Genomic DNA, 15,490 nt, shown 5'->3' with positions numbered 1-15,490 from the left:
ATATACATAAATATTCGTATGTATATATAGTAATGTAATGAGGCCTTGTCAGTTTGTGGAGAGCAATCTACTGTCTTGGTAACAGCCTGGGTTGTATGAGATTTCCATGAGACTCTTTCAGCTAACAACTCAATTGGATGATACCCAGTCCCAGCACTGGGGAGAGCGGAATATATATAAATATATAAGCTTTATATAGTTAAATAATTTACATATTTATAAATATATAAATAAATATATGCATATATGTATATATATAAATAAAATAGCTTCAGTTTAGTACTTTTATGGAACTTAAGATTATGTAAACAAGTGGGTCTCTGATTCTTCCTTTCTTTCTTTCTTTCTTTCTTTCTTTCTTTCTTTATTTATTTATTTTGGTTTTTCGAGACAGGGTTTCTCTGTATAGCTCTGGCTGTCCTGGAACTCACTCTTGTAGACCAGGCTGGCCTCGAACTCAGAAATCCTCCTGCCTTTGCCTCCCAAGTACTGGGATTAAAGGCATGTGCCACCACCACCTGGCAAGGGTCTCTGATTCTTATGGCTTCTCTTGGGGCTCTTTTATTTTTCTATTGGCTTGCCTTGTCCACCTCAATATGATAGTTTTCATTTTATCTTATTTTATTTTGTTTTGTTATGTTTTGTTATCTCCCAGAGCCTGTTCTTTTCTAATGAGAGACAAACAGGGAGTATATCTATATGGAGAGGAGTGGGGAACAACTGGGAGGAGCAGAGGGAGGAGAACTGTATTCAACTGTATGTAGATTATACTGTATGAGAAAAGAGTCTGTAGGCCAGCCTGGTCTACAGAGTTCCAGGACAGCCAGGACTACACAGAGAAACCCTGTCTCAGAATAAAAACAAAGGCAGGGGAGAGATGTCTATTAGATGAGTGTGGTAGTGCACACCTTTAATCCCATATATCACCATGCCCAGTTTCCCCTGACCCCCCAAAATCTTGTTTTTTTTTTAATTAAATTTACAGCTAATCATTGTTTTCAGACAGGAAGAATATGAATTGTTGTGTTTGTATATAAAGTATCACAGTGATAATTAGCTTTAGAAAGTGCTATTTTAGGGGCTGGCAAGATGGCTCAGTGGGTAAAAGTGCTTGCCTTAAAGCCTGACTAGTTGAATTTTGTGAAAGCAGAGAACCGACTCACTTGAACTGTCATCTAACTTTCACATGTACTCCTTTGTGAAACACATACATGTACATAATAATAAATAAATGTAATATAAATATCATTTTTAATGAATGTTTTAATGTAGCATTATTGTTACGGCTTAATGAGGTTTATACTATTAAAGTAAATTAAAAGCTGTCTTCTCTCTAGGTTCTACGCACTGGAACACCTAGCAGGAAAGGACAAGGTCCACCAAAGCATCTTTCACTTACCCATGTAGCCAACAGTACCAACTCTTCCTCGAACCATCTCCCCTTCTGGGATTTCCATAGCTAGACCAAGATCTGAAATTCGGATGTGTCCTGTGTATGTTCGCACACAATGTACAGATCATGGGGAAAAGTAACATTTTAGTGACAATTTATAACTGTGAGGCAAAGTCCATCTAAAAAGTGTTGATGAGGGCTGAGGATATAGCTCAGTAATAAAACCCTTGTATATGATATATGAGGCTTGAGATTCTATCCCCAGTGATAAAAAGACACAAAACTGTATAAAAAGTAGCAATATCTAAAAATTATATTTAACCTTTACATATATAACTTCATATAGCACACTGTTTCACTAATAGCAAGAAATTATATTTATACCTAAAGAAGCCCTTTAGCAGTAAATAACCACCAGATAAAACCAGAGGAACCATATTTATTCTTTCCTCATAACTACCAGTTAAGATACTTCACTTAGAGAACTGTACTATACAAATATTTTGGGTATAGAAAGGCATAAATGTTGGCGACAGCCCTATGAAAGTAACCAATTACAGAAAATGTTCTCCCAAGGACACCTGGCATAGGATTTAGACATCCGAATAAGACACCTAGTAACCTACACAATGTATTACAATAGAATTTGCTCTCTTCCCTTCAGTGCCAACTCTAGATACCAATGCAGCATACCCCAGCACAAATCACAGAGAGTTGGAGGCAGTCAAGTGACTTCTTAATTATTCCATAAATAAAGTTTCAAGCACCTTTCTTCGTCATGGTCAGCACATAAATTAGGTAACAAGCAGAAAGCAGCAGCAGAAGTAAACATAAAAGCTCAGACCTGAGAATTTGCCTTCAGTAATGAGCTACATGAGCCCAGTCTTTCTAGCAATCACTCTGGCTCTGGCTCATGTTCTCGTCTCCATAGGAAGCTCATTTTAGCTACTAAGAATCACTAATCATAAGCTCCTTCTCAAATTGCTAACCTACCTAGTGTGAATACAACCAGCATCCTAGCAATTGGGCTCATTCTCAGATCCAGAGACACCAATGTCAGAGGCACCCATGATGCTGACAAGGAGCTGTCACATCATAGCCAGTTCCCATCTACCACCACAGGGCCCCCATAACAGCATTCTACACCCCCACTCTGTGACACGTGATATAAGATAGGGGGACATCTTGGAGGGCAGCATGCCAAGCTTAGAAGGCTAAAGAATAAAGAAAAAGTAAATGAGTCAATAGCAAAAAACAGGAGGGCAAATACTCACTTTGGGTTTATTTTCACCTATTTCAAAACATTCATCATTAATATATGACATCTCTACTTTTATGTAAGTACAGGAGATGGCAACATCAATTGTTTGTGTGTGTATGTGTGTGTGTGTGTGTTTTAAAGAACATCCCAAAGAGTTTCTTTTAGTTATGCTTCCTGTCTGCATTATTAACTGACTATGTCCACATCTGAAGTACAAGTGTCCCTCTGACAAGCCTACACTTAAGCATGAAAGGCTCTCTTACCATGATCATCAAGGAGGATATTCTCTGGCTTTAGGTCTCTACAAGGAAAGAAACAACAAAAAGCTGTTATTCAGAAATCAGTTCCTGAGCACTGAGAAGAAATAGTCAGAGATATCTTGATGGCAAAAAGCAGTAGCTATAAGGGCAGAGAGTAAAAACATGCTTTGTGAGCAATCCAAGCTGCTACAGGTTTCAGCCATAACTACAGGCAGCTCAATAAATTCTACATTGCTAGGCATGGTGATGTATAAACATCAAAGGAATTCATCTCAGCAAGCATCATACATTCCTTGAATGAATGTAAAATGAATTGCTTTGCATAGCCCTGCCAAGCTGAAGACATTTCAGTGACTCTGTATATAAACCCAGAGTAAAGAAAGCAATTAGTCCTTAATGAACTTCACTCATTCTATCTAAAGTTAAGGTACTTTAAAATATATTACATTTCAAAAAAACCTTTCAAAGGATTTATATTTAATTATGACTTCACATTTGAGGACAATCCAGTTCCCTAAGCACCTCTCCCAATATGTGGACACATCCCTAGAGCATAAGAAAAGGACAGTGTAAGCCAGAGGGCAAGACAATACCCTAGAAATAAGGCCACAGCAGCAAGGGGTGACAGAGGACCAACACAGGTAAATCTCTGAGGTCCAAAGGGGGCAGCTGCCAGCAGTAGGCAGCTGGTCCCTGTCACTGCTGTCAGGGCAGAAAGGCCAGGGTAAAGAGTGAGTAGGGGAATCATGTGGTCTGGCAGGAGCTCCTGGCAGGGGTTGTTTTCCAATAGGTATAAATGCATTCATTCTCTAGGTACAAGAATAGTGAACAGTTTTGACTTTTCCCTCTGTCCATTTGGTAACTAAAAACCCTATTAAGGGGGTTGGCGAGATGGCTCAGCGGGAAGAGCACCAACTGCTCTACCAAACATCCTAAGTTCAAATCCCAGCAACCACATGGTGGCTCACAACCACTGTAATGAGATCTGACGCCCTCTTCTGGTGTGTCTGAAGACAGCTACAGTGTACTGAATTATAATAATAAATAAATCTTTGAAAAAAAAAAAGAAGGTAGTAAAATTTCTTTTGCCGGGCAGTAGTGGTACACGCCTATAATCCCAGCACTTGAGGGGCAGAGGCAGGCAGATTTCTGAGTTCCAGGACAGCCTGGTTTACAAGAGTGAGTTCCAGGACAGTCAGGGCTATACACAGTAACCCTGTCTCAAAAAATAAAAAATAACCGCCCCCCTAAAAAAAACCCTATTAAGCATTACTAAAACTAACCTATCCTTGACATGGAACCTTCACAGTCTCCTTGATTTTCTATCATTTCCAGTTACCTTCCCATCTCACATGCCTAGGACTGACTCCACTCAAACCCCTCTGCTCAAATGTAGCCTGCCATTAGTATGGTTCTGGTTATGATGAAAATTTTAGGCCTACTCTGAGTCCTACTGACTCAAATGTACATTTCTTCCTGGTCCTTGGTGATCTACAAGTTCATTAAAGTAAAAGAAACTAGCCCTAGCCGGGCGGTAGTAGCGTACACCTTTAATCCCAGCACTTGGGAGGCAGAGGCAGGTGGATTTCTGAGTTCGAGGCTAGCCTGGTCTACAGAGTGAGTTCCAGGGGGCTATTCAGAGAAATCCTGTCTCGAAAAAAAAAAAAACAAAAAAACAAAAACAAACAAACAAACAAAAAAAGAAACTAGCCTTATGCCTACCCTTCTATACAATAAGTTATACAGTCAACCAAAAATACTATCACTCTGACAGAAGAAACCCTGTAGGTATTTCACTGTACTGGTTAGTTTTTGCCAACTAGACACAAACCAGTCACTTGAAGAGATGAAGCCTCAATTGAGAAACTGTTTCCATCAGATTAGCCTAGAAAGTATCTTCTTTTTAATTTAATTTTGCTTTTTCAAGACAGAATTTCTCTATGTAGACCTGGCTGTCCTGGAATTCACTCTGTGAGCAGGCTGGCTGCAAACCCACAGAGATTTGCCTGTTTCTACCTCCCAAATTCTGGGATTAAAGGTGTGTGCCATCACTGCCTTGGTGTAAGGTATCTTCTTAAATGATCTAGGAGGATCCAGACCACTATGGGTGGTGCTGTCCCTGAAAAGTAGGCCTGGGCTATATAAGGTGTTAGCTGAACAAACTAGGAAAAGTGAGCCAACAAACATTTCTCTATAGTCTCAACTTCTGTTCCTGCTTCCAAGATCCTGCTTCAGTTTCCACCCTGGCTTCAGTCAGTGATGGATTGTGACATGGAAGTGTAAGGCAAATCCTTTCCTTACCCAGAGTATTGCTCAAAGTATTTTATTACTGTGACAAAACTAAACTAGAACAAACAATAATTGTTGCAATAATACATTCTGGACACTAATAAAAATCTGAAATCTAAAATGCTTGGAACTATGATATACTATGATGCATGCTCTAGATAAGGAATGCCCAACCCAAAACAGTAACAGTAGCCATCTATCACTGAATACCCACTGTACGTCATGACTGTGAACTGTATATGGTCTGTCTCTAGCTATTTACACAGAGTCTCCATAGTAAGTGCAGACAAGGTGTCTTAGGGTTTCCATCACTGTGAAGAGACACTATGACCAAGGCAACCCTTATAAAGGACAACATTGAGTTGGGGCTGGCTTACAGGTTCTAAGGTTCATCCATTATCAACATGGCAGGAATCATGGCAATGTCCAGGCAGACATGGCACTGGTGGAGCCAAGAGTTCTACATCTTGATGTGAAGGCCAACAGAAGACTGTCTTCCAAGCAGCTAGGAGGAGAATCTCAAAGCCAACCCCCACAGTGACACACTTCCTCCAACAAGGCTACACATACTCCAATAAGACCACACCTCCTAATAGTTCGACTCCCTGGGGCAAGCATATTCAAACCACAACATTCCACTCCTTGACCCCCATAGGCTTGTTCAAATACATGAGTTTTGGGGGGCCATACCTACCCATAGCATAATGCAAAATATAGTCCAACTTCAAAAATCTATAATAGTCTCAACAATGTTACTTGTCCAAAGTTGAAAGTCTCTTTTGAGATTCATGCAATCTCTTAACTGTAATTCCCCTATAAAAATAAAAATCAAAAAGCAGGTAACATGCCTCCAACATCACAGGATATACATTACCATTTCAAAACAACATAGTAAGGAAATCCTGGACAAAAGCTAGACCAGGGGGCTGGAGAGATGGCTCAGCAGTTAAGAGCACTGACTGCTCTTCCAGAGGTCCTGAGTTCAATTCCCAGCAACCACACGGTGGCCTGGCAGCGGTGGTGCACACCTTTAATCCCAGCACTTGGGAGGCAGAGGCAGGTGGATTTCTGAGTTCGAGGCCAGCCTGGTCTACACAGTGAGTTCCAGGACAGCCAGGACTACACAGAAAAACCCTGTCTCAAAAAAAAAAAAAAAAAAAAAAAAAAAAAAAAAAAAGCAAGACCAAAAGCCAGCTGGGCAAACTTCAAACTCTGCATCTCTATGTCTCATGTGCAACTCCTTTCTGCTTTGTTGACTGCAGCATGCTTCTTTCTCTTTGGATGTTCCACTCCCTGTTAGCAGCTTTCCTCAGTAGGTAACCCACACCTATGACATCTCTAACATCTTGGGGTATCCAAGGCAACTTCAACTTCACACCTTGTTACAATGTCTGGGATCCATCCATGGCTTTCTAGGTTCTTCCACAGGGCTGAGTCTCTTCTCCAGCACTCTAGGCTCTGGTTGATCCTCTCCACTGCTGCTATTTTTGGTGATCATCATATGGTACTGGCATCTCCAATTCACTGGTGTCTTCCACTGTAACCAGGCTTCACCAATAACTTCTCATAGGCTCTCTTCATGGTGAACTCCTTTGCATGACCCCTTCAGTCCTGGGTTGTCAACTGCAAATGATGCTTCTATGGCCTCTCAAAGTGTCAAGCCTCAACTATTCTCCATGACCCCTTCAAATCTTCAAAACCAGTACCACCTGGGTGACTCTTACACATTACCAAGTATAGCTGCAGCATGAGGCACAACCTTGGCTGTCTCTGAAATACAGCTTCTTTGTGCTCTCAGAAAACACTTTCCAGAAGATTTCACCTCAGTGATGCTGATCTCTTCTTAAACATCACTAACTTCTTAACTCTAGCTAACCAGCATCAATTGTCCCAGTAGTCCCCTCTATTCTTGACACTAAAACCGGAGCCACATGGCCAAAGCTGCCAAGTTCTGTGGCTTGCTGGAGCTGAAACATGACCCCCTCATTCTATTACATTATCACCAGATTCCCATTTCCAACTCTTTCACTGCCTAAGCTTGGCTGTCCTGGAACTTGCTCCACAGACTGACCTTGAACTCAAAGATCTGCATGGGTCTGTTTCCTGAAAGCTGGGATTAAAGGCATGTCTCACTACACCTGGACTTAAGCTTTTCTTCACCTAGAACTTACTCTGTCCCAGGCTGGCCTTGAACCCAGAGTTCTGCCATGCCTTTGTCTCCTGGGATTAAAGATGTGTACCACATGCATGGGCCTAAGCTTTTCAAGGCCACTATGCCTCAAGATCTGGATCCAAAGCCTATGTCTTCCAGTCTCAAAATCTGGATCACAGGTGTGTCCTCCATTTCTGTATTGTAGTTCATTCCAGATTAAAAGTCCAAATTATTCCTTGTTCAACAGCAAATGCATAAAGAGTAAGCTTAGCTGGGTATAATCTTGCCCCAAAGTCACATTCCCCTAAATATGTTTATCTCTTTGAACATAGGATTCAGCCCCATTTCACTTCCTGGTGCCCCTTTATTACTTGAACCATTCATTTTATATTTTTTTCTTTTAAAGCTTGCTATGCTTCATCAAAATGTTCTTCATGAGACTAAATCACTGCACAGAGTCTAAACTGGATTGTTTGAGACCTCCTGGGTCAATGTAATTAATCTGAGTCTCTTCAATTTAACCTCACACAGACTCTTTAGACAAGGGCAAAAGCAGCCACATTCTTCTCCAAAATATCACACACACACACACACACACACACACACACACACACACACACACACAAACAGTCTCTCTGCCACATACTAACATTCTGTTCCCCTGAAACATCTTGGATCAGGTCTGTACAGTTCAAATCACCCTCAGCAGTATGCTTTTCATATTCCTAACTAGGATGGTTCATTAAGCCCCACTTAAAGCATCCCATAGCTATCCAACTCCAACTCCCGAAATCCTCAGGCCTATCGGAGGAATTCCCCATTTCTGGTACCAGTTTTTGTCTGGAGTCTCACGAGTGTTACAATTCATATACCACACCAGCTTACTTTTCTGGTTTCATACTCCTCTTCCTGCTGAAGATAGTACTTTTCCATCTGAAGCCCATTTTTCAACCTGTTACTGAGTCTTGCTTTGAACTAGCATGGATCTATTACACCTCATATTGGGCCTGCCACCCCAGGATGACTTTGTGCATGGTTTTTTCCCTTTTCATTGATGCCTCGGGAGAACAAGTCATCAGGCTTTTCTGGGGAATGAGACTAAGCATGGGTAGACAAGGGCCACACTAAACAAGAAAGCTGATCTGCTGCACTCCCAGTGTGAACAATGCTAGGAACACTTCAGGATGACACTAAGAGAAGAGCCTGAGGTTGGCCCAACTCAGAACAACTGGAACATTAGTTAGCCTCAGTGTTTGGACCAAGATCTTAACCTTAACAAGCCCTAGCTGCAATCTGTCTGAGAGAATAGACACTACTGCAGAAAACTCTGCATCTCAGTGAGCAGGCTCCCATCACTGGGAGCTTGTCCCTAGCAGTCCAAGCAGCATGGAAGAGGTAGCACCATCCCAGAAAGAAACAACTCATAAACTGTAACACTTATTTCTTCAGCAAAATAACAAGATGTCTGCCCAACTATTCAAATATGAGCCCCACACAGGTGTCTTATCCAATGAATTCTAACAACTTGCTTTTAAAGTACTTCAAAAGAGCCGGGCAGTGGTGGCGCACGCCTTTAATCCCAGCACTTGGGAGGCAGAGGCAGGTGGATTTCTGAGTTCGAGGCCAGCCTGGTCTACAGAGTGAGTTTCAGGACAGCCAGGGCTACACAGAGAAACCCTGCCTCGAAAACCCAAAAAAAAAAAAAAAAAAAAAAAAAAAAAAAAAAAAAAAAAAAAAAAAAAAAAAAAAAGAGACTGCGAGAGAGAGACTAAGAGTACTCTGGAATTTCAAACCTTTGAAATACTTTACATACATAAATGAAATACTCTGGGAATGGTCTAAGATATAAACAGTCTTTTATGTTTCATATATATATATATTATACACATAACCTAAAGGCAATTTGTACACTATTCTTAGTGTACATGCACTTGATTGTGAACTAGGGCTTCAAACATGCTAGGCAAGCATTCCACCAGTGAGCCACATCTTCAACTTTGTACCTGCACTGATTGTGACTTAGCACATGAGGTCTGGTGTGCAATTTTCCAATTATGATAGCATTGCTCAAAAAGTTTTGAGGGCTAGAAAGATGACTCAGTAAATAAAGTGCTTACCACATAAGCCTGAAAACTGGAGTTCAGACATTCAGGACTAACATCAAAGGCACACAGAAATCACAGCACAGTAATCCCAGAACTCAAGAAGCAGAAACTGAATGTCTGTCCCTAGGGCAAAACTGTTAGCTAGACTGGCTGGAACTGGTGATTTCCTAATTCACTAAAACCCTGCTACAATAAAGTTGAGAGTGCTCAAGAAAGAAAACCAGTATCAATTTGGGGCCTCCAAACGCATGTGTACACACATGTACATATATACCCACACATACATGTGCATTCATACACACACAAATAAGCATATACTTATGTGCCACTGCGAGAGAGAGGAGGAGTATGTGTGAATGTGTTTGTGTGTTAGATTTAAGATCCTTTCAAAGTTCAGGTCAGAGATGTTCAAATCATATTGCAAATAGAGAATTACATAGTAAGAGGCAGAAATTCTATCCTAAAAAATATGGTTTAGAGCAGTTCTTATAAACATTTTTTAAAGTGCTATCCTTTCTTTAGTCTTACAAATTTCAGAAGGCATAAAAAATCTATAGTCTATTGTTTAAACTACTCACTGTAAATTCTAACATATGTCTTCATTCAATGTCACTGCCTGGCTCCATCAGCAGGGTATGAGCTTTGGGGGGTAGTACTGTGTTTGCCTTATTTCCCAGAGTATATCCTAGCCTGCAGTTCAGGGATCCATCTGCTACTGATAAATCTCAGGTGAAAGCAGTTGTCTACACTGCTTAAGGGCCTATTTGACCAGCTCACAACTAGAAAACCTGCAAAATCCAACTATACCCTCCTCTTGCTTTTCCTCTCCACACTAGGCTCTTCCCACCATTTTTCCTTTTATTCTGCTCTTTTGAAGCAGGGTCTTAAAGGAAAGACAAGTCTGTTCTCGAATGCTCTATCCTTCTACCTCAGCCTCCCACAGGGGCATGCACTACCATCAACTCCTTCCTTCACACAGTGGAGAAAGGGTTGTTTGCTTTTCAATCCTCAATTCAATCACAAGACAAAGAGATCCAAAGAATAGCTGAACATTCATTCCTTAGTAACTTTATAGCGGCATTTTCTCTGTACTACTTACAACTACATTATTCTATGTAGATGAGGTCACATGGCCTGCATCTTATTTAATAACAAGTAGAACACTCCATTGAAACTACAAGTCAAGACATTAGTTTTCTCCTTCTGTTTTAGGAAATATCAGAACACTAGAGACTCTTGGACAGCCATTCCTTCTCATTCCTTGATGGATGTCATCCTATCAGGAAGATAAAATGACAATGCATGCTATGATGGTTAGTGCTTCTCATTGTCAACTTATTATCTAGAAAACGCTATGAGGTGGGCCTCTGATTGTGCCTGCTATGGTTTTTTTTTGTGTGTAGACCTGATTTTCCTGGAGTTAGCTCTGTAGAGCAAGCTAGCCTTGAACCCACAGAGATCTGTTTTATGATGCCTCCCAAGCTAGTGCACAACCACTGCCCAGTCAGATTTCATTAACTGAAATGGGAAGGCCTGCCCACTGTGGTTAGCACCACCTCCTGGCTCAATCCTGGCCTGTATAAAGTAGAGAAAACCTGAGCAACAAGCATGCATTCAATGCTCTCATCTTCTGACTTCATTTACAATGCAACTAGACCCCTCAAGTTCCAACTTCTCAGCTATGATGGACTGTAACATGGAGCTGTGAGCTAAAATAAGCTTTTTCTCCCTGAAGTTACTTTTGCTAGAGCATTTTATCATAACAATGAAGACACTAAGACACATCCCCACTGCTCTAAACTGTTACATGTTCTGCAAGTCAAGGTTTCTTGCTATAGTTTGTTCATAACTAGCATGGTTTTGTTATTTATTTACAACAGGCTGCCTCCTAACTAGAGTGATACTTGGAAACAAAAATAAAAGTGTGCAGATTCCATAGGATCACCATAGGATCAAGGTCAAATTTTGGCTAGAATTGAGACTGAGTAATTCCTCTTTGGTCACCACCATTAACAGATGTAGTCTATCCATCCATGTGGCCAGCCAGCTCTGACTTATAGAAGCAAGCCACAGTGGGTGCACCCAGTTCTTAAGAAGTCCAAAACCTCCACAGCTTCCAGTAACCTGCTAGAGACATGCAGAATAGAGACATGCAGAAAACAAGACCACAAAGCATTATATAAAGCCATCCACTGTCCCTAAAGCAATAAATTTACTCCTATATCTTACAGGAGACCCAGAACTAAGAAGCTTTGATCTCAATAATGCTGCTTCTTAAAAAAACTAAAACTTGCCAGGCAGTGGCAGTGCACGCCTTTAATCCCAGCACTTGGGAGGCAGAGGCAGGCAGATTGCTGAATTTGAGGCCAGCCTGGTCTACAGAGTGAGTTCCAGGACAGCCAGGGCTACACAGAGAAACCCTGTCCGGAAAAACCAAAAGCAAACACCAAACAAATCACACAATCAGTATGTTCATCAAGTCACCTTCCCCATATGAACATGGATACAAATAAACACTCAGTCAGCAAGCAACTTAGTTCTTTCTTTGAAACCAATAAGCTGATCCTAAATTTGTATGGAAATTTAGAAGACCTGTCAGGATGGTACAAAAGCAGCTAAAAAGAAGTTAAAGGCTTGTATTTCCAGATTTTAAAACTTTTTTAAAAAGCATTATAATTAATTCAGTGTGAATTTGACCCCAAGTCCGACAAATAGCCCAATGAAATGAAGAGACTTGAAATTTGAGAAAGAAACCCTCCCTCTATCTACTGGTTCTAAATAAGTGTCATGGTCTTTTAGTAGGAAAATAAGAGTACTTTTTAAAAAATGGTGTTGAGGTACATATTAAAAAATCCTTACCCCAACCTACACTATCTATAAATTAGCAAACACTAAAAATATAAAACTCATTGTTGGAGCCACTGTCACTGAGCCCAGGCCACGCTACTGCTGCTTCTTGCCTGTCATTCCCCACCATGCAGAAGAGATCTCAAAAGATTCAAAGTCCAAGATGGCAACCCCCAAGGACCAGATGATTATGAATCTTAAGGACGAACAGGTCCCCAGAACAAGATTACAATGACTAAAACAGAAAGGAGCATTTCTGGAATAACTCAGGAAAGATGAGCAGAGGTCCTCATATCAACATGAAGAGAGGTTGCAGGGAAGAAAGCATCCACAGGAGTATACTGCCAAGACTGGAGTTATAATGACTTCTTAAGTGTTTTGGAACCCATAACTGTACTTGTATAAGAGCTGAGGGAATCAATATGGGTTATCAGGAAACAAGGCTGGAGAAGTTAGTAAGAAGCTGTTATCATAAAGGGTCTGACCTGGTGAATAAGGGTCCTAAACCAGAGGAAGACACAGTGGGGTCAGATCTGCATTCAAACATGCCTTGTCAGGATCTTCTGGAAAATGCACGGGGGCAGCACAGCAGTAATGGAGACCAACTCAAGCTTCTGTCAGTTGGCTAACAAGAGAAAGATATGGACTAAGCTGTTCACCATGGAAAACAGTGTGAAGTGATGACCAACTGAGTGAGGAAGATGAAAGCAAGAAATACACAGGTCACTCTGTAATTTATTTTTAAAAAGCACAAGGTTAGGAATTCTCTTTAGAAGGCTAGGGAGATAGCTCAGTGGTAAACACATTTGCTGTGCATGAGTCCTGAGTTTGAAATGAACACCCAAACCCATGGTGATATAGTATGCATCTATAATCCCAGTGTTCCTAAGATGAGATGAGAGGCAGAGATGAGAGACGCCTAGAAGCCCCCAGGCCAGGTGCCTGATGTACACTGCAGCAAACAAGAGACCCTATCTCACACAAGCTGAAGGGGAGCTGACACCCAACACTGTCCTTTACCCTTCACGCAAGTACTTCTGGCAACATGTACACATGTACAAATACATTCACACACAAACAAATATTTGTTTTAAAGGAAAGAAATTCTCAATAGGGATTGGTTGGCAGGTGAATATCTGAAAGAGAAAACAAAAGTGCCCAGGGAAACTGATCAAAATGAGAGTCATTATATTAAAATCCCAATATCTAGGAGAGATGAATTATTTTCAATTTTTAATATACTGACTATTTAAGCTAATTCTAACCACAAAGCTTAATTTCATTTTATTATTTACTTTTTTTGAGATGGGGTGTCTCTATGTGACCCAAACTATCTTGGAACTCACTCTGTAGACCAGCATGGCCTAGAACTCTCAGAGATCTACCTGCCTCTGAATCTCAAGTGCTGGGATTAAAGGCATGTACTGTCACTGGCTTAATTTGATTTTCTTAATGAATTCTAAATTGAAAAGAAAACAGTACACTTGATCTTGTCATTTTCTTGGAACATTATGAATCTTTTTATTAGAGCTGTCAAGTATATCATAACTCTAGATATAGGCTTTCTCATGTTCACACTGTCTATTTGACTGGCTTAAGGGGAAAAGTTCCCCTTCAAAAAGAGAGTTTCTTAGAAGAATAAAGATAAACTAAGAAGGAAACCAAGGTATATTTCTGACTGGCCATGTCCTACAGTTAAAGGGACAATCCCCCTCAGAATGCCACCCAAGGCCTCCCTGTTGTCCCTTTCCATCCCATGACAGCAAGCATGAGCCGGAGGAAAGTCCCAGTGGAAGCCAGGACTCAGGAGAGCAGGCTTTAATGCAGGTCGCACCATCCTTACCTGTAGACAATTCTTTCCCTCTGTAAATCTTCCAAGCCACAGCACAGCTCTGCAGCGTAGAACACAGCCCTCGGCTCCTCAAAGCCAGGATTGCCCAGGTTGTAAATGTGGTACTTCAGGTCCCCTCCATTCATCATAGTTAGCACCAGACACAACGCATCCTTGGTTTCATACGTGTAGGCTAAGCTAACCTAAAACAACAGCATCATTAAAAATAAAAATAAAAAAAACCTGCTTGTTCACTGCCGACTTACTCTGTTTGCTAACAACAATCCAAATTATCCATGAGGTTTATAATTAGGACACCAGAACACTATGTGCTTCAGAGAATTCCACGCCACACACACATCATATACCTCTGGATCTTTACTTAGCAAAGATCTCATGCAGTTCTGCATGGAAATTAAGTAGTTCGATATTGATTTCTCCACACTATGGTCTGACTGTATGACACTAAGAACTTCTAGAGCACCTGCATTCAGTAGTTCTGGCAAGATCTTGCTGTTCCACACTCCTCTAACATTTGGTGGTATTTGGTTTGAGCCAGGATGGTTAAGGTATAATGGTTCTTTTACTTTTATGATGCTGAACCATATCCCCAATCCTTGGTTTTGGAAGCTTGGGTCTCAATATGTAGCCTAAGTTGGTTTCCAACTTACTATATAACTAAGGCTAGCCTTGAACTGTCGTCCTTGTTATTTGCAATGAATACTCCTCATACCTTTTTGTGAAATATCTTTATGCTTTGTGTTTTGTTTTGCTTTTGAAGAAATGAGTTTTTCCCAAGCTGGCTCTGAGCTCCTGGGATCCAGTGATCCTCCTGCCTTAGTTTTCTGAGTAGTTGGGATTACAGGTGTACCTGGCCAAAAATAATATTACTTCTCCACCTCTTTCTCCTCTTCCCATGAGCTGGACTTAGTGCTTTATATCTGTCAGGCAGGTATTCTACCATAGAGAATTCCCAAACCCTGACAAGATTTGCTCACCTTTCCATTGTCTTGTTTGACAATTCAAACACAAATGTACACATGTACACATGGACCCATTCTGCTGGAATTTGATCATGATTATACTTAACTCACTCATTCTCTAGATCACCTGAGAAGAACCAGCATCATCACATCACTGAGCCATCCAGTCTGGGAAAATGTCTCCCCTCTGTTTAGGCATTCTTTAGTTTCTTACAAATAGTATCTTACTGTGTAGAGGTCCTGCACAGTTTGTAAGACTTTTGCCTACACTGTGATGGCTCTTGATGCTATTATAAATGTTATCAATATGCTTTCCAGGTTGGCGACCTGATTCACTATATAGCAGTGCTTGCTGCATTGGCATGAGGA

General features: G+C 40.9%; 1 protein-coding gene across 8 annotated transcripts in view; it reads right to left on the bottom strand.

Annotated features, from left to right (window-relative positions):
- Nucleotides 1-15,490, bottom strand: part of Grk4 (G protein-coupled receptor kinase 4) — an 81,897-nt gene that overhangs the window by 15,802 nt on the left and 50,605 nt on the right. For all 8 annotated transcript variants that reach the window (XM_031341087.1, XM_031341083.1, XM_031341084.1 and 5 more), the window contains 3 exons: nucleotides 14,151-14,341; nucleotides 2,918-2,955; nucleotides 1,400-1,489 (listed from right to left, as the gene is read on the bottom strand). In XM_031341087.1, coding sequence (XP_031196947.1) covers nucleotides 1,400-1,489; nucleotides 2,918-2,955; nucleotides 14,151-14,341 — 319 coding nt within the window. The remainder of the gene's footprint in view (nucleotides 1-1,399; nucleotides 1,490-2,917; nucleotides 2,956-14,150; nucleotides 14,342-15,490) is intronic.

The sequence above is a fragment of the Mastomys coucha genome, unplaced genomic scaffold, assembly GCF_008632895.1.
Source record: "Mastomys coucha isolate ucsf_1 unplaced genomic scaffold, UCSF_Mcou_1 pScaffold22, whole genome shotgun sequence".
NCBI classification, from domain to species: Eukaryota; Metazoa; Chordata; class Mammalia; order Rodentia; family Muridae; genus Mastomys; species Mastomys coucha.
The sequence above is the reverse complement of the archived record's forward strand: the minus strand, read 5'-3'. Positions and strand labels throughout refer to the sequence as shown.